Here is a 22,191-nt window from a genome sequence, read left to right as displayed (position 1 = left end):
TCAGGGGGATGGGGAAGGCCGACCCAGGAAAGGCGACGGGGGCTTCCAAGGTGAAGGAGGGAAAGTGCTGCGTACTTCTGCGGCGAAGAGCAACGTGACTGTGAGCGCGGGCTCCGCCCACAGCGCGCCCCGCGCGCAACGGCGCGGCCACTACGCATGCTCCACTGGCGCGCCCTTCCGCCACGCTCGACTGTGGGCCGTCGGGGCCCCCGTAGAAGCCGGACTGCGCCCGCCCTGGCCGTGTGACCCGGAAGGGAGCTGCTGAGGAGGCGGGGCCAGGACGGCGGGACCGGCCGCCTGCTCCCAGCGAGGGCCAAGCCGGGCGGTGGGAGGTGAGAGGAGGGTCCTGCGGCGACCCGGTCCCTGCCGCGTCCCCCTCCCGCTCCCTGACCCGCTCTCCGTGGGGCCGATGACGGGAGCCAGGTCTTTTCTCCGAGATTCGCCCGGTCCTGTCAGCCTCCGCGGACCGCACCCCCCCTCCTCACCCCGCCCCGAAAGCCGTTCCGCTGCCCTTTGGCCTCCCCCGGCACCGCTGATGGTCTGCAAGCTTGGGTTTGACCTTGCTACCTGCTTCTACCTGCTGTCTCATCCCCAGCTCCAGACCTCACCTCCACACCTCAGTTTACTGCTCCTGTTCTAGGCCCATGATAGTTCCCCCACTCCCCCCCCCCCCCCCCATTTAGGCCTATCAGTTGTTTTACTTCACCCTGCTCCTCGGTTGTCCACTGCCACATCACCGATTACCTCCCGGTCTTGCACCCCTCCCCATGCTACCCGGACCCCTGCCCCCATCGAGGTCCACATCCCATGTTTCCTCTCCTCTTCACACCTTTCTTCTGTCATCTTTTATCTCCCCATTCCTACTCTCACCACTCCCCAGTTACCCCCATGTTGCTACATACCACACATACCTTTTCCTGATCACCAGCATAGCCGTCTTCCTATTCCCATTTATCATTTTCCGGCTTAATAACTCGATTTATCTGAGGACTGCCCCTCCCTTCTTCAGCTAAGAATAATGATATTAGATTGTGTTTAGGGAGCTCTCACTGTGTGCTAGCGGCTATTTTAGGTGGTCTGCGTACATGATCTTCCTCAGTTGTTTACAACTTTACAGTACTCTCACCATGTTGCAGAGGAGGGAACTGAGGCTCAGTGGTGAAGTAACTTGTCCAAAAGTACTCTCGGAGTAAGTCAAAGAGCCAGAATTCAGAGTCACACCTGAGTCTCACCTGTGCTGTATTGCCTCTCTAACATCTTCACCATCTCCTGACCTCATCTCTTGCCCTTCAGCTGCATGATTACCACCTCCCTATATATCTACCTGACTTAGACCCTCACCAGACATACAACTTATGTGCCAGGTGGAATCTGGTCTTTTTTCCTATAATTTTATCTGGCCCCCTCAGCCCCTCTCTTGCTCACAATACGCTGGTACACTTTCCCCATCCAGCCATCCGGATGTGGGGGCCCACCGCCCAGCCTTCTTTCCTTTCCATTCTCTCTGCCATGGCCCACTCCTTTATATGTGCATTCCAGCTTTACGCTATCATTTTTACTCCCTGTCCTGCCTCTCCTCCACCCTGCCTTTCCTCATTTGTTCTGACTCCACTGTCCCCCATGCTGCTGTCCTGCCTGCTCACCCCTGTTACCCTTCTAAGCCTTGATCTGTATCCCTCGGCCATCCTGCTCTTCTGTCCTACCTAGCTGTCACTCTTTTTGTGACCTCCTTGTTCTTACCCTCTTTCATAACCTCTTCCATTTCTTAACCCCCTTCATTTCATCCTCTTGCCATTTCCACTGCATTCTCCTTCCTTCTAAATCCCCAAATGTATTCAAGTTATGTATTCTGTCTCATTCTTGGCTTTTTCTCGTTGGTCTGTAAATTCCATCATGCAGCCTACCAGTCACCCTGCACCTGATCTGTGTCTCAAGGTTCCGTCCCCTCCATGTAGTCTTTTCCCTTGCCCTCATTGCCTTTATCTTTCTCCTTCTGTGTCCCAGGAGGTCAGGATGGTGGGGGAACGGCGCGCCGGGGACCTCATGGTGCCCTTGGGGCCCCGGCTGCAAGCATATCCTGAAGAGCTTATTCGACAGCGGCCTGGGCATGATGGGCATCCTGAATACCTGATCCGATGGAGTGTTCTGAAGTGTGGGGAAGTGGGCAGAGTGGGTGTGGAAGAGGGCAAGACAGAGCACATCCTCATGTGGCTGTCAGCCCCCGAAGTCTACGCCAACTGCCCCATGCTGTTAGGTGAGCGGGCACTATCTAAGAGACCTCAGCATGAACCAGCTGGGGGCTCAGGAAGCTTTCCCCGAGATCCAGGAGGTCTGGATGACACAGCAATGGGAGAGATGGAGGCTGATGTGCGGGCGCTGGTGCGCAGGGCTGCCAGGCAGCTGGCAGAAGGTGGGACCTCGAGCCTCACAGCTGCTGTGCTCCACACCATCCATGTGCTCAGTGCCTATGCCAGCATCGGGCCCCTCACTGGGGTCTTCAGGGAGACGGGAGCCCTGGACCTGCTCATGCACATGTTATGCAACCCTGAGCCTCAGATCCGTCGGAGTGCGGGCAAGATGCTACAGGCTCTCGCAGCCCACGATGCTGGTAAGAGACAGCCAGGGGTAGAAGGAAAGCACTGGAGAGAATGGGGCCACAAGGAGTAAGAACAGAAAGAGGAGGGATTTCCCAGCTCTGGAAGAAGACCTAGCATTTGGTGAATACCAATTTATTGCCAAAAAAAAAAAAAAGTATAGATTAATAAACTATGACAGTTATATAAATAGAATAAAATAATAGTACCCAGTTCATCTGTCCATTCTCAGTGCAGTGGCAGAGAAGAGAATAGGATAGGTTTATATTTTTAAACGGCAGGTTGAGATTTATTCGTTGATTGTGAAATCAGTTTGGTGGGTTACAACCAACATTTTTTTTAATGTAAAATAACTAGCAGGTAGCATAAGGTAAGTTTTGTAGCATTAAATGTATGTTTCAGTTGTACTTGGGTATGTTTGTGTCGGGTTACCATGTAAAATCTATACCTTACCATGAACCTCAGTCACAAAGAGGTTTGAAAACCTCTAGGGTAGGGGATAGATAGTCTAGGAGAGGCAGGGGAAAGTCTTGGGGATTGAGGAGAAGATACAGATTGGGTGTGGATTACAGGGAGTCGGGCTCACGTCCTTCTGTCACTGAGCCAACAAGATGGCATCGAGCAGCACATGGATTTTGACAGCCGCTATACTTTGCTGGAGCTGTTTGCAGAGACCACCTCCTCTGAGGAACACTGCATGGCCTTTGAGGGCATTCATCTGCCTCAGGTACTCTGGCAGCTATGGGGGAAATGCCGTGTACAAGGCCAAGGGCATCACTCCTGAAAGCATGGTTCAGGATTATGCATCAGCACCAGAGCCACTTGGGGAGCTTGCTAAAATGAAGGGTCACGCTTGCTCCCCCACTCAGAATTTCTGAGATTAGAACCCAGGAATCTCTCTTTTAAGACACTGCTTGTGTGTTCTATAAATCACAGTTTGAGACCTTCTCAGAGTGTGGGGCTAGGCGTTCATGTTTCTCTGTAGAGGATGATATTATGGGGAAAGGCGAGGGGCTGAAGCTGGGAGAAGATGAACCTACACCACAGACTGTGTCCTACAGATCCCAGGAAAGCTGCTCTTCTCCCTGGTGAAACGCTACCTATGTGTCACCTCTCTGCTGGATCAGCTGAATAACAGCCCAGAGCCAGGGGCTGGAGACCGAGGCTCCCTGTCCTCAAGGGAATTCGGCCGGGAGAAAAGCCGGGGGCAGCGGGAACTGGAGTTCAGTATGGCTGTGGGCAACCTCATCTCCGAGCTGGTGCGGAGCATGGGCTGGGCCCGGAACCTCAGTGAACAGAGCACGTTGCCACCGCGGCCTGCCCGCTCCATCTTTCAGCCCTGCGTTTCAGGCCCTAGCCTTTTGCTCCCCACCATGGTTGCCGCCCCCAGAAGGCAAGAGCGGGCCTTCCGCCAACGCTCTGAATTCTCAAGCCGCTGTGGCTATGGTGAGTACGTGCGAGAGACGCTGCAGGCCGGGATGCGAGTGCGCATGCTGGAGGACTACGAGGAGGTCAGCGCTGGGGACGAGGGCGAGTTCCGTCAGAGCAACAACGGCGTGCCCCCCGTGCAGGTGAGCGAGGGCGCGTGGGGGACGCTGGTGGGGATCTAGCTGGGGGAGCATAACTGGGGCTGCTGTGCAGGGGGCTCTGGCAGGCCACCCCGGGAGAAAAACCCTGTGGGGATTGCAGTGGTTAAAGGGGGTCAGCAGGTGAGAAGGGCTTGGGAAAATTTCGAGGGCTGAGAAAATGGGGTGGGCTGTGAGGTCAAGCAGAGACCCATACCCAGGAAGCAGAGCTGTTGCATGGAGACACTCCCTGCACCTGCACCCGTGGAGTTGGTTAGGAGGGAGTGTCAGAGCAGAGGCCATGAGGGTTAGGAGGAGGTGAGTGGCAGGGCCCACCCCATAGGGGAAGGGAGCCTTTTTGCTATATGGAGGCTTTTCCGAGCCTAGCCAGCTGTGCATCTGAGGACCGTGTGCCCCGGCTCTGGGCCCAGCCTTGTCCTCTTGAGCCTGCACCACCCAGGGCTCAGAAGCCTGTTCTTTGCCTGTTTCTTCCTCCCTCCATACAGGTCTTCTGGCAGTCGACGGGCCGCACCTACTGGGTGCACTGGCACATGCTGGAGATCCTGGGCCCTGAGGAAGCTGCTGAGGATGCGGCTTCAGGAGCTGTGGAAAAGGGGGCAGGGGCTCCTCTGCTGGGCACAGGTGAGCCTTGGAGGGCAATGGACAGCATGTCTCTGAACAGAGGAGCATGACTGGGATGCAGCCACTCCTGAGCAGGAGCTGCCCCAGAGATTCAGAAATGCCCTCTTTTCCCATTGGATGATGGCACCCCTGTTCCTGTATCCTTAGTGCTTCCCTCCTGGGACTGGAAACCTGTAGATGGGCTCTACTCTTTGCCATACCTCCAGCCCGAGCCCCAGAAGAATGAGCAGTTGGGATACCTGACCCAGGCCGAGTGGTGGGAGCTGCTCTTCTTCATCAAGAAGCTGGATATATGTGAGCAGCAGCCAATTTTCCAGAATCTTCGGGAGAACCTGGATGAGGTATCATAGGCCTGAGATACTTGGGTTTGGAGTGGGTTTGGAGGTGGGGTTCTCTAAGGGAGTTCTAGATAAGGGGGTGCTTAGGGGGAGGCTGGAGCTGGTGATTAGAGAGTATGAGGGGGGCCTGCTGGGGAAGGAGACAAGTGCTGTGAGGTCTGGTATGCAAGGCATGGTGGGAGGCGGCCACCTTCTCTATTTGTGTCCCCAAGACCTTCGCATCTGCTTGTCCCTGAAATGCGTACCCTCTTCTGTTGACAGACCCTGGGTGACAAGGCCCTGGGTGACCTCTCCGTACCTGTGGAGATCGCTGAGGGTCTGCTGCAGGTGCTCAGCAGTCGGTTTGAGGGCAGCACCCTCAGTGACCTGCTCAACTCCCAAATCTACACCAAGTATGGGATGCTACCCGATGAACTAAGCATCTCGTCCTCTTTACGAAGTCACTCCTGTACCCCAGATCCAGAAGAGGAGTCCAAGTCAGAGGCCAACTTCTCAGAAGAAGAGACTGAGTCGCCCAAAGCAAAAGCTGAGCCCCCAAAGACAGATTCAGAACCTGCCAAGGGAAAAACTGAGCCCCCCGTGGCACAGAGTGATTCACAGCTGTTTAACCAGCTTCTGGTGATGGAGGGGATTGCTCTGCCCCCTGAGATGAAGGAGGCAGCCAGTGGTGAGTCAGGTGCTGGGGGAGGAGGGCAAAGAAGTTGGAGCAAGTCCTGGCCTCCAAGAAATAGGGTAGAGGAGAGCTGTGGACTAAGGTTGCTGTTGCATGGGAAAATGCTCTGGAAGCATGCATCCATTTTCCTTCCTTTGACCTTGAGTATATCTCTAACCAATCACTGCTCCCTTCATATACCTGGAAAAGGAGGCTCTGCTTTCCAGAATATCTTCATCTTCAGTGTTTGGCTATTAAATCTCTCACACAGAATTGGAAAAGCTTTGAATGCAAAGCTACAGGAATGAATAATGTATTAGAATATCATTAGAATAGCTGGGCTTGACCTTTAAAGACTTCCAACTTTTTTTAAGCCACTACCTTTCCCTCACCAATTTCAGAAATGGCTAGAGGCTTGCGGGGTCCTGGTCCGCGCAGCTCCCTGGATCAGCATGTGGCAGAGGTCGTGGCCACTGTGCAGATATCCAGCTTGGACACAAACCTGCAGCTTTCAGGGCTCTATGCCCTCTCTCAGGCTGTGGAGGAGGTCACTGAGCGGGACCACCCTCTGGTCCGTCCCGACAGATCCCTGAGGTTAGTTAGAATGGTGGGGGGGGGGGTTGTTTAAGCTGCCATAGTGGGAGGATGTAGGGTGGGAAGGAGCTATATCAGGAATTTGAAAGGCTGAGGGTGAAAGAAGGGTCGGCCTGAGGAGTAGCTGAGCAGAAAGATGCCATATTATAACAGAATATTATAACATCCTTGGAGGTCTTATTCTGTGCCAGGCTCTGTGCTTAAAGTTTTACATGTGTTCTCTCATTAAATCCCCCTCTGTTTTCTTTCCTGAGGAAGAGTTGATGCTACGCGCTTATGCCATTGTATGGGTGAGGAAATGGAAGTATAGAAAATTTAACTCTCGGGTTTTTTTAATACACAAATACATTTTCATTTTAAAAGATCTGAAGAATGTAAAAGAGCATAGAAGGAAAAGACAGAGTCCCTTTTTCCAACTGTTGTCAGTCTGCTGTGGATTCTTCAGACCTTCCACAGATTTACGTTTGTCAGTGTGTTTGAAAATTGAACATTTTCTGAGTTTGTGTTTAAATCTGTGTAATCACGCTACATGTTTCTACAACTTTCCCCCCACACTCAGTATGTCTGAGAGGGCTCTCCATGTCCATCCACATAGAGATGCTTCATTACTCTCACTGCTGCGTAGGACTTTGCAATAGGATTATCTCCAAGTTCAAGTACAGTGTTCTACTGGATCTGTTTTCCTCACGTCTGCCAACACTGGATATTATAATTTTTTTTTTTTTTTACTCTATCAGATTGGCAGAATTTTAAACGATTGGTATCTTTGTTTTAATTTCTTAGTGCTGGTAAGTTAAGCATATTTGCATGTATTTGTTGTGTTTCTTCTTGTATAAGTAATCTGTTCTTATTCTTTGGCCATTTTCTTACTGGGTCTTTGTTTTTTTTCTTACTGATTCGTAGGCAATCTGGATATTAATCTGTTACTTATGTTTCATATATCTTGCTGTTTTTTTTTTCAAAACCATATTAACTTTTTCCTGAATACGAAATAATATATGCCTCCTATAAAAAAATTAGAAAATTATGAAGATAAAAATAATCTGAAAGCCCTTTGCAGAGAGAGTCACTGTTAACATTTGGTAAACGTCCTTACTTATATTTCTATATCCATTCATATATATGACTTATGTGGTATTAACTTGTTTATAATAAATTGTGGCTACAGAAAGGGATTTATATCTGAAGCACATTTGATTCATGTTGTTGTCATCATAAAGCTCATGAGAAAAGACAAATAAAGACAGAACTTTCCCAGGCCACCTCCTCAAGATGCATCTCTCTCACTGTGGAGAAAGATAATTCCAGTTTTTTCCTCCTTACGGTGCTCATTGTGATCTAGGGACTCTGGAGCACTTCTTCTTTCCCTTCAGATCAGCATTTCTGTAGGACTCTCTCTCCCTCACATTGCTTCTCTCTTAACTTTGTAGACAGCGTCTTTCATTGTGCTAAAGTTTTAGAATTTTAGGTTAGATTGTTTTTAAACTTTTTAATGGCTTCTAGGTTTTGAGTAGGTCTGTCCTATTCTAGGATTATAAAAAATATTTCCCTTTATTTTCTAAACATTTTAAAATCTGTTTGCAGTGTCCTTATGCTGATGGAAGGAGGCAGAGTCCCAGCTATAACTGTTTCAGGTGTTTCTACCTCGTGGGTTGCATGGCCTTTGCTGTTCTCACTGGCTGGGATGCCACCCTTATCTAGCGATCCATATCTGCCCTGTGTCACTTCTTAGAGTTTTAATTTTCACGAGTTTATATTTTGATAACTAGCACACAAGTCTACCACTCTCTTTCTAAACATTTCTTGACTGTTCTTACGTATTTTCTCATCCTGTGCCTGAGTCTACCTGTCCCGTGTTTCGTGAAAAACCTTTTAGGCATTGTGATTAGAATTACATTGAATTTTTAGATTTATGTGCAAAGGTGAGCCAGAGTTTGTAACCATTTTGCCCTATGGCCTCCTTCACGTGGCGAGGGGCCAGAGGCGGTCAGCCTGCAGAGGAGAGGGGCTGAGGAGAAGAGCAGGTTGGAGAGGGGTGGGGGGGATGGGTCTTGGTGGAGAGGGTTGGGCAGGGAGTCAGGTGTGACTTTTGGGATGGGGAACTCCAATGTCTCTTCTCTCTAAGAGAGAAGCTAGTGAAGACGCTGGTGGAGCTGCTGACCAACCAGGTGGGAGAGAAGATGGTGGTGGTGCTGGCCCTGCGCCTCCTCTACCTGCTCATGACGAAGCATGAGTGGCGCCCACTCTTTGCCAGGGAGGGTGGCATCTACGCTGTGCTGGTTTGCATGCAAGAATATAAGACTTCAGTCCTGGTGCAGCAGGCGGGGCTGGCGGTGAGTGGACTGGGCCTGGCGGGAGAGAACGATGGGCAAGAGGGGCAGGCTGGTGGCTGCTGATCTTGAGGAGGTGCTGATCTGAGGAGGAGATTTAGACCAGGGAAGAGACCTTGGGACAGAAAGACGCACGGGGGTTGAAGGTTCCAGCTGGACAGTCTTGGAGATTGAGTGAGTGTTTAGAGAAAGGGAGAAGGGTGTTTTTAAGAATGACTCCCAGGTTTAAAACCGAGCAGCAGAGGGAGTGTGGAGGCCATTTACTCAGTAGGGGAATGTGGGAGGAGGAAGAAGTAGGGGGAGAAGATCCAGAGTTGAGTTTTTGGGTTTGTTGCATTTCCTGTGTCTTTTGAGTTACAGTTAAGTGTTTGGTTAGAGACTAACTTTCTTCATGTGACAAAGTAATTTTTTACCCTTTGATCCGAGTGGTACCCTTATGTAGAAAATACCCCCTGGCCAGATGTGGGAGCCTTGCCACCCGGGGCCTACAGGATGGGGAAAGGTGGCCCCGTTCAGGGACTTCCTGACTACCCCAGACACAGTGCTGGCTGGTAGGAGGTGTGGGCAGGGTGTGCTCTGTATAGCCTGGGGTCCCTGAGGGGACGGGTAGGCCTCATCCAGATCAATTCTGAGACTGGATTCCAACAGTGTAATGGCAACAGCACAGACAGGAACACAGGTCCCCTTAGAGCTGGCTGTTCCAGGGCGAGGCCAGGAGGCTGTTTCCTGTAAGGGGCCAGCTAGGTGCTGCTCCTCTGAAGAGCAGCCGGGCATTCATGTCTAGGCCGTGTTTGCTCAAAGAATGCCTTAACCCTTTCAGATTGCATGGCCAAAATACAACATTTGCCCCTAAATTCAAACTCTTGCCCCGTAGCAGAATTGCATCATCTTGTTTATAACTTCAGGTTTATGGAATTCAGCTAATTGGGGGGGGCGGGTAACGAAAGGGAGAAAGCCTCATTATGAGGCTTATTAGCCTATGCATGGAGGGTTCAGGCCTTATAAGGGAGAGTGTCCTGAGAATTGGTTCTAATCTCCGTCCCTGGCGGGTTTCTTCTCAAGTGTCAACCCTTTCTCCAGGGACGGTAGCCTCCACTCTAATGGTATGGCAGTCATCTTAATTGACTTTTCTTTCTAGTACCAGCGAGCAAGTTCACCGATTCCAAGTATTTTTTCCTATAATTCCAACCGCTCTTCCTATGAGATAACCCAGGTAGTCTTGTTGAGGAGAGTTGACTACTGGCTCTGGAGGCCAAGAGACATAGGTTTGGGGGTGTCGGCCTATTGGTGGTAATTGAAGCTGTGGGAGCAGATGAGGTTGCCCAGGGAGAGAGTGCAGAGTAAGAAGGGGACAGGAACTTCTATGTTGAAGGATTAAGCAGAGGAACTCCAGAGAGGCAGGCCAGCCAGGAGGCTATGGAGTCTTGGGACTCGAGAGAAGGGAGGTTTTGCAAGGGGAGGGATGGTCCAGGGAAATGGAAGACAATGTCAAGGAAAGCCTATGAAGACAACTAGATGCTGTGACAGGTTCCCCCCACCCAGAGGAAGCTGCGGGAGGGGGTGGCCATGCCACTCGGCCTCGGTGCTGGCAAGTGAAGGGGCGGGCTGATTTTACTATTGAGCATCATTTTTTCCTCTGCTTTCTTTCCTTCTCTCTCTTTTTGTTTGTAGCGGTTGATATCCCATCACGACCTCTTCCGTCTCCTACTTGACCTATTTGCAAACAGCTCTGCCCCAAAGTTTGGAGTCGAGAATGAGGACTTGGCTCTCCTCTCTTTCTGCGTGGGGACCCTGCCCACAACTAACTGCTTCCACATCCCCGTTGCAGGCACTGAAGATGCTGGCCATTGCCAGCTCCTCGGAGATCCCCACTTTTGTTACTGGCCGAGACTCTCTCCACCCTTTGTTTGATGCCCAGATGACCAGAGAGATCTTCGCCAGCATTGACTCAGCTACCCGGCCAGGCGCTGAGAGCCTTCTCCTTACTGTCCCTGCAGCCGTGGTCCTGATGCTGAACACAGAGGGGTCAGGGCATCACCCTCCAAACTCCCGCTAAGCCCCAAGCCCCACTGCCGCCCCACCCACATCTCATGGGCTTCACAGAAATTCCCTTTATGTTGTTACCTCTGGATGAAACGTCGCTGGCCCTCTCTGACTGTTGTTGGTAGAGGGGCCAAGTGATTGGGGGGAGGGAGATCCCCAGAGAGAGCAGTGGCACCCTGACCTTCCTTCCTGGGGTTGGGAGGAGTGACCTGAGGTCAGGGAGCTGAATGTCCTGGCCTCAGAGGGAACCCTGGAGCCCTTGCCTCCGTCCCCAGCCGCAGTCCCCCTCCCCTCTGTACTTCCTTTCTGCTTCCATTGCGTTCACTCCCTTTCCATTTCTTCCCGGGATACCTCCCTCCTCCCAGGTGCTCTTCTGCAGTGAGAAATGGTCTGCTCCTGCTCAACCTGCTTCTGTGCAACCACCACACTCTGGGGGACCAGATTATAACCCGAGAGCTGAGGGACACCTTGTTCAGGCACTCCGGGATAGCACCGGGGACAGAGCCCATGCCTACCACACACACCATCCTCATGATGCTCCTCAATCGCTACTCAGAGCCACCGGGCAGTCCTGAGCACACAGGTACCGTTGTGGAAGGGGTGGTTCTTCTGAGGAACCAGGCAGTGCTGGCCTGTTTACATACTAGCACCTTCCTGGAAAGACACGATGAACCTTCAGGAAATGAGTAAGGGTTTTGGCGTTTAAGTTAAATAGATCTTCCTGATCAAAAGGAGGAGACTCTAGAAGAGCTAAGGAAAATTATATATCTAGAGCCAGCATGTGGGGCGCCTGGCTGGTGCAGACAGTAGAGCGTGCGACTCTTGATCTTGGGGTTGTAAGCTCCAGCCCCACGTTAGGTGTAGAGCTTACTTACAAATCAAATCTTTAAAGCCGCCATGCTAGGTAGTAGGGGGATGTAATTATAAAAGCGTATATTTATTGGCTGATGTAACAGCATAGCTACCATTTGATAATAACAGGTGATTGTATGACTATATGAGATTAAAAACGTCCGTGTTGAACATGACAGTGTTTGCCGTACTAAACTTTTTTCCAGATGCAGCTAGCTATATATTTGGGGCCAGAGAAGAAAATCCCCCACAGTTTGATACAAACTACAGACATCCTCCAAACAGGAGGAGAATTTGGGGGTGATTTTCTGGACCTGCTCAATTCTTGGTTTGACCAACTTGCATGACTCCTCTTCATACTTGTTTTTTTCCTCCCATGTGTCCGGGCAGCAGCACTGGAAACCCCTGGTGCCCAGGGCCAGGATGGGTCCCCTGAGCGCCTGATCCGATCCCTGGTGGGGGGCCCATCTGCAGAGCTCCTTCTGGGCTTGGAGCGGGTGCTGTGCCGTGAGGGCGGCCCAGGGGGTGCCGTGAGGCCCCTCCTCAAGCGCCTCCAGCAGGAGACCCAGCCCTTCCTCCTGTTGCTGAGGACTCTGGATGCCCCGGGGCCCAACAAAACTCTGCTGCTGACCGCACTGAGGTGAGGGGCCTGTTGGGGCACCCGTGTATCAGAGGTGAGTGGGGGCCCACAGACTGCAGGGACTTCGCTTATTTCCATCCCCTCACCAGGATCATGACCCGGCTGCTGGATCACCCTGAGGCGATGGCCCTCCCCTGGCACGAGGTCTTGGAGCCCTGCCTCAACTGTCTCAGTGGCCCTAGCAGTGACTCTGAGGTACCAGAACCCTGGTGTGAGCGTGGGGGAGGGAAAGGCCGCATGTAGGGCACCAGCTACCTTGTGAGGCTCTGCAGGGCAAAGTGGCCTTTCTGGGTGGGTCTGAACAATGAGAGGGGTGGAGAGGAAGGAATGTCATCTGAGAGTCCTCAGAACTGGGGCCTTTGAAGTATAAATCTTTGGGCTGCAGCTGGATTTTAGATTCTGGGTTTAGGAGAAGCCCACACTCACCAGGCCAAACATTCCTGACTCTCCACCCTTCCGGATTTGTGCGTTGTGGACCAAGGCTCAGGCCCCAAGGTGGGCTGTTGAGAGAGCTTCGCCCTGGCAGGAAGAAGCATCCGAAGCTGTGCCCAGGCTCTGCCGGCTTGGGAGTCCCAGCACCCTACTGCTCTGTCCCAACCTTCTTTGGTACTCTCCTTTCCCTGCGCTTTCCAGCTTCTCCAAAATCTCATCCACCACATTTGCTTTTCTAAACCCACCCCTCGTCCCTTCTGGGGCCCGCCCTTTGTGTCCCATACGTTAATCTCTCTGGCTCTGGGCTCAGATTGTTCAGGAGCTGCTCTGCTTTCTGCATCGGCTGGCCTCAATGCATAAGGACTATGCTGTAGTTCTCTGCTGCCTGGGAGCCAAAGACGCCCTCTCCAAAGTCCTGGACAAGCACTCGTCTCAGCTGCTGCTGGCCTCTGAGCTTCGGGACCTGGTGACAGAGTGTGAGAAACATGCCCAGCTCTACAGTAACCTCACCTCCAGCATCCTGGCTGGCTGCATTCAGGTGAAGAGACTCGGGGAGCCAGAGCTGAGGGAGAACAAAAGCCAGTAGCAGGGGAAGGGGATTCAGTGTGGGTCCCGGTTTGGCACAAGTGATAGCAAATCTGGGGCACTTGTTTCCCAACCGTTACCCCACGTGGTCCTGTTCTGCCAAAATGTGTGAAGAAAGGGTTTGAGTGTTTTGCTGCCCTTGGCTTGTTCTCCATACATGTTTCTCTATGTTCTTCATATTCTGCCTTCCTCCCTGTGCCACTTCTCTCTGATGTTCCAACTGCAGATGGTGCTGGGCCAGATCGAAGACCACAGACGGACCCACCAGCCCATCAACATCCCCTTCTTTGACGTGTTCCTCAGGCATCTCTGCCAGGGTTTGTGCCCCCATCTGCTTCCTCCCGGCTCGCACCCCAGTATTTGTTCTCCCTGTCCCTTGCCTTTCTTCTCTCTCACCTACTGGGCTCTGACGGCCGCCCCCCCCCCCCCCCGCCCCCAGGCTCCAGTGTGGAAGTGAAGGAGGACAAGTGCTGGGAGAAGGTGGAGGTGTCCTCCAACCCGCACCGGGCCAGCAAGCTGACGGACCGCAACCCCAAGACCTACTGGGAGTCCAACGGCAGCACCGGCTCCCACTACATCACCTTGCACATGCACCGTGGTGTTCTTGTCAGGTAGGAACATGCCCACATGCGCATGTACACGCGTGTGCGCGGCTATTTTGACACACCCCCAGTACACATTCTCCAAGCGCCCACATACGCAACTTCTGTAAACCCGATGCATGAGGGACCCACTCAAACCCATTTTGTGCAGTGAACAGATAGACACATTGATCCGCATTCCTTGTGCAGTGTAGACATCCTCGTTCCCTGAGCCTGGTGACATGCTCCTCCCACAGGTGTCACTGCCCTGTGCATGGTGTTGAGGGAGATTGAGAACTTTCTCATTCACTCTTCCCATGGGTGCTTGTTTAATGTATACTCTGTGCCAGGCCCTGGGCCAGGGTCTGGGGCTATAAGGACAGTAAGATACGGTACCGTCTTCGGGGAACCTGTGGTCTTGTTGGGGAGCCAGCCTGGAAAATCAGGAAGAGTAAGAAGAGGTGGCATGGACACTGAGGCCAAGTGAGAGGCTAGAGAAGGCTTCCAGAAGGAGGGGTTAAATGAGCTGAGCTTTGAAATTAGCTACATAAAGAGAGGGCAGTGGCTAGTCCAGGCAGAAGGACAGCATATGTGCAAAATGGAAATAAGAAACACAACGACGTGTTTGAGGGAAGTTTAAGTGACTGTGTTTGGCTGGAATGTAGGGTGTGTGTTGTGAAATGGCAGGAGACAAAGCCAGAAAACTAGGCAGAGCCAGACCACAGAGAGTTTTGTGAGCTAAGAAGTTTGAGCTTTATTCCGAAACTGGGGGAGCCACTGAAGGATTTTTAAGAAGAGAAGAGGCAAAACTAGATTTTTTTATTATTGTTTAGAAAAGTCACCCTTGGGGTGCCTGGGTGGCTCAGTTGGTTAAGCATCTGCCTTTGGCTCAGGTCACGATCCCAGGATCCTGGGATCGAGCCCCACGTTGGGCTCCCTCCTCAGTGGGGAGTCTGCTTCTCCCTCTGCCTCTCCCCCTGCTTGTGCTCTCTCTCTCTGTCACATAAATAAATAAAATCTTAAAAAGAAAGAAAGAAAGAAAAAGAAAGAAAAGAGAAAGAGAAAGAAAGAGAGAGGGTAGGAGGGAGAGAGAGAAAGAAAAGAAAAGAAAGGAAGAAAGGAAGGAAGGAGAAAGAAAGATGGAAGGAAGGAAGGAAGAGAAAAGGAAAAAAAGAAAAGAAAAGAAAGAAAAGAAAAAAGAAAAGAAAAGAAAGAAAGTCATCCTGGCAATTATGGGAGTTTGGGTTGGAGGCCAGAGAGTTGGAAGGTTTATGCGGTGGTCTCATTGAGAAACGAATGCGCTCAGTTAGGCAGAGGGAATGGGAATAGTGAAGGGGTGGCGAACTGACACATCTCAAGGACCAGAATCTTCAGGCATGACATAAGGGAAGCCATGAGCAGGAGAAGTCACGGTGACGGAGCACTCTAGGGAGATGGCAGTTTTCTTCCCAGGAGGAATGTAGGAAGAGGAGCAGGCTTCTGTGGATGGATGACGCTTCCACTTGGGCATGTTGACTTTGAGGTGCCTGTGGGGTGTAACATGGAAATGTCTATTTGGTACACAGCATGAAAGCTGAGAGGAGCTGTCTAGGGTAGAGATGTGGATTTGGAGTCATTAGGGTATGAGTTTTTGATTGAAACTATGGTTTTAAATAAAGTCAGTCTGGGGGAAGATAAGAGGAAAGCAGAGGCCCGGGGGAAGACTGACACTTAAGGTGGCAGACGGACAGCAGGCTGAGGAGGAAGTGGTGGGTTGAAGTCATTTTGAACAAAGACCAGGGCCCCAGTTCTAACTGATTGCTTTCTCCTCTCCCAGGCAGCTGACTTTGCTCGTGGCCAGTGAGGACTCGAGCTACATGCCGGCCAGGGTGGTGGTGTTTGGGGGCGACAGCGCCAGCTGCATCAGCACTGAGCTCAACACGGTGGGGACCCTGGTGCCCCCCGCCTTGACCTTACTCCCCATCCTTCTGTCCCAGGACCTCCTTCAAAAGAGTCAGTCCCTGGAGGATTCCCACTTTCCTTCCCCCAGGCAGGCTTTGCCTCCGAAGCAGTGAGAGCAGAGTTTGGCATGCAGATTTGCACGGGTCTGTGGGCTCAGTGCAGAAGTGAAACGCACACACCATCACAAGAGTCAGTTGCTGGGCGCCTGGGTGGCTCAGTTGGTTAAGCGACTGCCTTCGGCTCAGGTCATGATCCTGGAGTCCCAGGATCGAGTCCCACATCGGGCTCCCTGCTCGGCGGGGAGTCTGCTTCTCCCTCTGACCCTCTTCCCTCTCGTGCTCTCTTTCTCTCATTCTCTCTCTCTCAAATAAATAAATAAAATCTTTAAAAAAAAACAAAAACAAAAACAAGAGTCAGTTGCTGACAATAGTCCCTCCAACCCCACTGCCGGAGGTGACAGTCCTCTCTCCTTCTCCCCTACCCCGTCAGGTGAATGTGATGCCCTCCGCCAGCCGGGTGATCCTCCTGGAGAACCTGAACCGCTTCTGGCCCATCATCCAGATCCGCATAAAGCGCTGCCAGCAGGTAGGGTGAGGGAAGAGGCTCAGCTGAGGATCACGGGGGTGGGGGGAGGGGGGCACAGGGTCTTCATGGTGATTACCTCCCCCAGCATGTGGGGGCCAGGCTCAGGCCATGCATCTACTGGGGGGATGGCCCAGGAGCCTGTTGAGTTCCAGAGATGTGGGAATGTCTCACATGCCTCCGGGAAACTCAGGACCTGAGGCCTGGCTTTTTTTTTTTTTTTTTTTTTTTTTTTGGTAGTGCTTGGTGGCTGGGTGGCTTAGGTGGTAGACAAGTCTGTGCATGTTACAGGGTGGCATCGACACCCGGGTTCGAGGCGTGGAGGTCCTGGGCCCCAAGCCCACCTTCTGGCCACTGTTCCGGGAGCAGCTGTGTCGCCGGACATGTCTCTTCTATACCATTCGGGCACAAGCCTGGAGCCAGGACATAGCGGAGGACCGCAAGCGCCTCCTCCAGCTCTGTCCCCGGTAGGTGGAGCAGGCAGTGGGCCGGCTTGAAGGGAGGGAGGAGAGGGTAACACAGCAGGAGGACACTGTTAAGAAGTAGGTGGTGGGAGGGGGCGCCTCAGTGGCTCAGTTGGTTGGGCGTTGGACTCTTGGTTTTGGCTCAGGTCATGATCTCACAGTCATGGGACCGAGCCCCACGTTGGGCTCTGTGCTCAGTGTGGAGTCTGCTTCAGATTCTTTCTCCCTCTCTCTGTCCCACTCACTGTTTCTCTCTCTCAAATAAATAAATAAAATCTTTAAAAAAAAAAAAGTAGGTGGTGGGTGACTTCTGCAGGAGTCTGAAAGGTGAGGCAGCAGCTAGGACACAGGGGAAGGGGGCATGGGGACAAGTGTGTGCTGGTGGCAGCAAGCTGGTTACGGGACCAAGCACAGCAAGAGTGGGAGCTGACTGCACTTGAGTGGAGGCCGCAGAGAAACTTGTGTCTTTTTTTTTTTTTAATATTTATTTATTTATTTATTTGAGAGAGAGAGAATGAGAGATAGAGAGCATGAGAGGGAAGAGGGTCAGAGGGAGAAGCAGACTCCCTGCTGAGCAGGGAGCCCGATGTGGGACTCGATCCCGGGACTCCAGGATCATGACCTGAGCCGAAGGCAGTCGCTTAACCAACTGAGCCACCCAGGCGCCCGAAACTTGTGTCTTCAACCCTTGACCACATGTTCCTTATTCCCAGACTCAACAGGGTTCTGCGCCACGAGCAGAATTTTGCTGATCGCTTCCTCCCTGATGACGAGGCCGCCCAGGCACTGGGCAAGACCTGCTGGGAGGCCCTGGTCAGCCCCCTGGTGCAGAACATCACCTCCCCGGGTAACCGTCCCGACCCCTGGCCGCACTAACCAGCCCCTTGTGATGATTCCCAGGGATCACCTGAGTAATCACCTGTTGGTTCTCTTGGTCCCTGTCTTTGTCCCTGAAGGCCTGTCGCCTCAGTGTTCCTCTCCTTCCTGCCCCAGAGACTGCTCCCTGAGACTCTGGTATTTGAATCCTCTCCTCCACCCCACCCCTACCCAGTTAGCACCCACCCAGACTCCAGCTGAAGTAAGCCTCGGCCCAGCTGCCCCCCAGACCTTTTTGTGTAATTGGGCCTTCTCTCTCCTCTTCCTGGGCTCTCTGTCCCCCTATTTCCCATCACCTGTTTCTGACCTGTCTTCTTTTAGATGAGGAGGGTGTGAGCTCCCTGGGATGGCTGCTGGATCAGTACTTAGCGCAAAGAGAGAGCTCGCAGAACCCACTGAGTCGAGCAGCATCCTTTGCCTCTCGAGTTCGTCGCCTTTGTCACTTGCTGGTGCATGTGGAGCCCCCGCCTGGGCCTTCTCCTGAGCCATCCACTCGGCCCAGTAAGTCCCAGCAATGGCCTGTTGAGCTGGCTTCTCCCCGTCTTGGATCTTACTCTCTCTGACTGCTCTGCTCTGGGCCTTTCCAGGGGTCAGTACCCAAGACCCCTGGGTCTACTCTAGGGCTGAGACCAAGCCGCTTCCCTTGCCCTCTTTCTTCACAGTCAGCAAGAACAGTAAGGGCCGGGATCGGAGCCCTGGGCCCTCAGCAGCCCTTCCAAGCAGCAGCCTGAGGAACATAACGCAGTGCTGGCTGAGCGTGGTGCAGGAGCAGGTGAGAGCAAGGAAGCTGCAGTCTGGTCCGGGGAGGAGGGGGGGGAGGCGGGGCAGCGGCCAACCTCCTGCATCTGCTGTTCCTTCTCTCTTCTCAGGTCAGCAGGTTCCTGGCCGCAGCCTGGAGGGCCCCCGACTTTGTGCCTCGATACTGTAAACTCTATGAGCATTTGCAGAGAGCAGGCTCAGAGCTCTTTGGGCCTCGGGCAGCCTTCACGCTGGCTCTGCGCAGTGGCTTCTCGGGCGCCTTGCTCCAGCAGTCCTTCCTCACCGCTGCCCACGTGAGTACCCCCGGCCTCCTGGTCACCCGGTGCAAGCTCGCCTCTTTCTCTGCCTCTCACCTCCTCTCACCCCCTACTCTCCTGCTCCACGCCCTCTTCATGCTTGGCCGGTGCCCTTTCCATTGCCCCCAGGTAAGTGAGCAGTTTGCCAGGCACATCGACCAGCAGATCCAGGGCGGCCTGGTTGGCGGAGCCCCTGGAGTGGAAATGCTGGGGCGGCTTCAGCGGCACCTGGAGCCCATCATGGTCCTTTCTGGCCTGGAGCTGGCCACTACTTTTGAGCACTTCTACCAGTGAGTGCAGGTCTGAGAGGTAGGGGAGGGGAGGCCTGGAGTCTAGAGAGGGTGAAGGTTTGAGTCTTGGTGGGAAGAGGGGGGAGGAGGCAGTGGAGAGGAGAGATTAAGATACAGAGATGGCCGAGGCACTGGTGGAAGGGAGTAGGGAGGGAGAGGGGAGGCAGGGCCTGTGACCCAAGCCTGCCGCAACAGAGGAACCTACAATCTGGAGGGGCAGGCGGGGGGCCGGGCCGAGCTGCCGCACTGAGGCTCGGCCCTGCTCTGCGTGTGCTGCAGGCACTACATGGCAGACCGTCTCCTGAGCTTGGGCTCGAGCTGGCTGGAGGGGGCTGTGCTGGAGCAGATCGGCCTCTGCTTCCCCAACCGCCTCCCCCAGCAGATGCTGCGCAGCCTGAGCACCTCCGAGGAGCTGCAACGCCAGTTTCACGTCTACCAGCTCCAGCAGCTCGACAAGCTGCTCTTGGAGCAGGAGAATGAGGAGGAACAGGGCCTGGAAGAGGAGGAGGTAAGAGCAAGGGAGATGAGTGGGTGAATAGGAGAGCAAAAGACTATAGACCAAAGAAGGGAGCCCAAGAGCCCTTGAAATCCTTCTGTCTCTCAGGAGGAAGCAGAGGAAGAGGAGGCTGAGAAAGAACTATTTATCGAAGATTCAAGTCCAACAGTTTCCATACTGGTCCTGTCACCACGCTGCTGGCCGGTCTCCCCACTCTGCTACCTGTACCATCCCAGAAAGTGCCTTCCCACTGAATTCTGTGATGCCCTTGACCGCTTCTCCAATTTCTACAGCCAGAGTGAGGAGATAGGGACAGGCGATTGGAGATTGGGGTGAGACTTGGGGTGGCAGGAGAGGAAGAGGAGAGGCCCTGTGGACAGGAGTGCGTAGATACGAAGAAAAACGGTCTCTAGGGACAGCAGTCTCCTAGGGAAGGGGGGAAAGGTGGGTTAGAGCTTTCTTAATGTCTCTCATCATTGCCTTCACTTTTGTGTGGATTTGTTCCATTTTTCTTTTCTAACTTCAAGTTGCATGCTTACTTAATTTTTACCCTTTTTAGGCTTCTTTCCAAGTAAAAATGTTTAAGGCTATTCATTTTCCTCCCAACATTACTTTAGCTGCATTCAGTTTCAGGTGTTTTTTGTTTTTGTTTTTTAGATTTATTTTTCTTGTGGTATAGTTTTCAGTCAAGTAATTATGACTTAATGAATTTTATATACACATATACTCCCATAACCACCCCCGGAGCATTTCCAGCACCCCAGAAGACTTCTTGCTTCATGTCCCTTTCTAGTTAGTTTCCAAGAGAAACCATTGTTCTTCCTTTTATCACCATAGATTCTTGCCTGTATTTGAACATCATATAAACGGAATAATAGGGTATATACTCTGCCGTGTTCGGTTTCTTTCAGTGGCTGTAATGTCTGCAAGGGCTATCCAGGTTGTCAGTTGTATCACTACTTTGTTCTTTGTATTGTGGATTCCTTTCCATTGTATGAATATCTTTACCGTTTCTGCTGTTGATGGACATTTGGGATGTTGCCTAAATTTTTATTATGCTGTGTATATTTAGTATTTTTTTAGTTCTGAGGATTTTCTAATTTCCATTATTATTTCTGCTTTGATCTATTACTTTTTTAGAAGTCTATTTTAAAATTCCCAAACCAGTTTTTCTTCGTTAAGTTGTGTTTTTGTTTTAGATTTTAGACCTCATTCCACTGTGGATAAAGAACATGGTTTCTTTGGTTCTGAATCTTTGCAATGTCTTGAGATTTCCTTTATGGCCTAGTAGATGGTCAGATTTTTTAAGTGTTCATGTGTAATTAAGAAGAATGTGTATTCTTCAGCTGCTGTTTAAAGGCTTTTACACACATTCCACTAAATTGCCTTTGTTCATTGTGTTCTTCAAATTTGCTGTAACCTTACTCATTTTTGTCTGCTTGATCTATTACTGAGAGAGGTGTATTAAGATCTATCATTATGATAGTGAATTTTAAAAAGATTATTTATTTGAGAGAGAGAGTGTGCAAGTATGACCTAGGGGGAGAGGCAGAGGGAGAAGCAGACTCCCTGCTGAGCAGGGACCCCCCCCCCCCCGCCCCGACTTAGGGCTCGATCTCAGGACCCTGGGATCATAACCTAAGCTGAAGGCAGCCGCTTAACCGACTGAGCCACCCAGGCACCCTGATAGTGAATTTTTAAACTTTTCATCAGGTCAGCATTGCTTTATGTATTTTTTGACTGTGTTGTTAGATAAAAGTTTAGAGGTACCTGGTGGGTGGCTCAGTTGGTTAAGCATCTGAACTCTTGATTTTGTCTTAGTTCATGATCTTAGGGTTGTGAGATTGAGCCATTCTTTGGGCTCTGTGCTGGGCGCAGAGTCTGCTTAGGATTCTCTCCCACTGCCACCCCCCACCCACTGCAAGGTTGCACTGTCTCTCTCTCTCTCAAAATTAAAGTTTAGATAGAGGCGCCTGGATGGCCTAGTCAGTTAGGCATCCAACTCCTGGTTTTGGCTTAAGTCATGATCTTGGGGTCATGGGATCAAGCCCTGTGTTGGGCTTCGTGCTCAGGGGGGAGTCTCCTTGTCCCTCTCCCTCTACTCCTTCCCACCAACACACCATTCCCTCTCTCTCTCTCTCTCTCAAGTAAATAAATAAAATATCTTAAAAAATAAAATAAAGTTTAGATAAAAGTTTCAAATCATTTAACAGTGCTGTCCAGTAGAACTTTCTGCAGTGATGGAAAAGTTATTTTCTGCACTCTTCAGTATGATGGCCATTTGTGGCTACTGAAATGTGACTGGTTCGACTGAGGAATTGAGTGTTTAATTTTATTTACTTTAACCAGTTTAAATACCCACATGGGCTACCATAATGGACTATGCAGGTTTAAAATTTTAATTAAACTTTATTATTATGAAATGACCTTCTTTCTTTCTAGTAAAGCTTTTTCTCTCAAAGTCTATTTTTGTCTGGTGTTAATAATATACCAGCTTTCTTTGGTTAGGGTTTTTTCAGAATATCTTTCTATCCTTTTACCTTGTCAGGGGAGAATGATAATTCTTTTGGGTTTCTTTTATTGTGGTGAAAGATGAATATAAAATTTGCCATTTTAACCATTTTTTAAGATTTTATTTT

General features: G+C 51.4%; 1 protein-coding gene across 2 annotated transcripts in view; it reads left to right on the top strand.

Moving 5' to 3' along the window:
* Nucleotides 1–196: 196 nt before the first annotated feature.
* CUL9 (cullin 9) overlaps nt 197–22,191 on the top strand; it is a 37,158-nt gene continuing 15,163 nt past the window's right edge. The window contains exons 1-26 of one of the 2 annotated variants that reach the window (XM_027601777.2): nt 197–332; nt 2,005–2,608; nt 3,167–3,321; nt 3,656–4,165; nt 4,666–4,801; nt 4,949–5,142; nt 5,401–5,806; nt 6,193–6,385; nt 8,511–8,718; nt 10,544–10,740; nt 11,124–11,341; nt 12,004–12,250; nt 12,340–12,445; nt 12,993–13,220; nt 13,494–13,584; nt 13,707–13,878; nt 15,665–15,770; nt 16,279–16,374; nt 16,663–16,838; nt 17,549–17,682; nt 18,033–18,212; nt 18,374–18,483; nt 18,581–18,763; nt 18,896–19,056; nt 19,336–19,564; nt 19,661–19,850. In XM_027601777.2, the coding sequence (XP_027457578.1) occupies nt 2,014–2,608; nt 3,167–3,321; nt 3,656–4,165; nt 4,666–4,801; nt 4,949–5,142; nt 5,401–5,806; nt 6,193–6,385; nt 8,511–8,718; nt 10,544–10,740; nt 11,124–11,341; nt 12,004–12,250; nt 12,340–12,445; nt 12,993–13,220; nt 13,494–13,584; nt 13,707–13,878; nt 15,665–15,770; nt 16,279–16,374; nt 16,663–16,838; nt 17,549–17,682; nt 18,033–18,212; nt 18,374–18,483; nt 18,581–18,763; nt 18,896–19,056; nt 19,336–19,564; nt 19,661–19,850 (5,221 nt within the window). In that variant the 5' untranslated portion in view covers nt 197–332; nt 2,005–2,013. Of the gene's footprint in view, nt 333–2,004; nt 2,609–3,166; nt 3,322–3,655; nt 4,166–4,665; nt 4,802–4,948; nt 5,143–5,400; nt 5,807–6,192; nt 6,386–8,510; nt 8,719–10,543; nt 10,741–11,123; nt 11,342–12,000; nt 12,251–12,339; nt 12,446–12,992; nt 13,221–13,493; nt 13,585–13,706; nt 13,879–15,664; nt 15,771–16,278; nt 16,375–16,662; nt 16,839–17,548; nt 17,683–18,032; nt 18,213–18,373; nt 18,484–18,580; nt 18,764–18,895; nt 19,057–19,335; nt 19,565–19,660; nt 19,851–22,191 lie in introns of both variants that reach the window. The other variant, XM_027601776.2, reaches the window with a different exon arrangement.

This window comes from Zalophus californianus, chromosome 7 (genome assembly GCF_009762305.2).
Source record: "Zalophus californianus isolate mZalCal1 chromosome 7, mZalCal1.pri.v2, whole genome shotgun sequence".
Taxonomy (NCBI): Eukaryota; Metazoa; Chordata; class Mammalia; order Carnivora; family Otariidae; genus Zalophus; species Zalophus californianus.
This window is presented reverse-complemented; position numbering and strand designations above follow the sequence as displayed.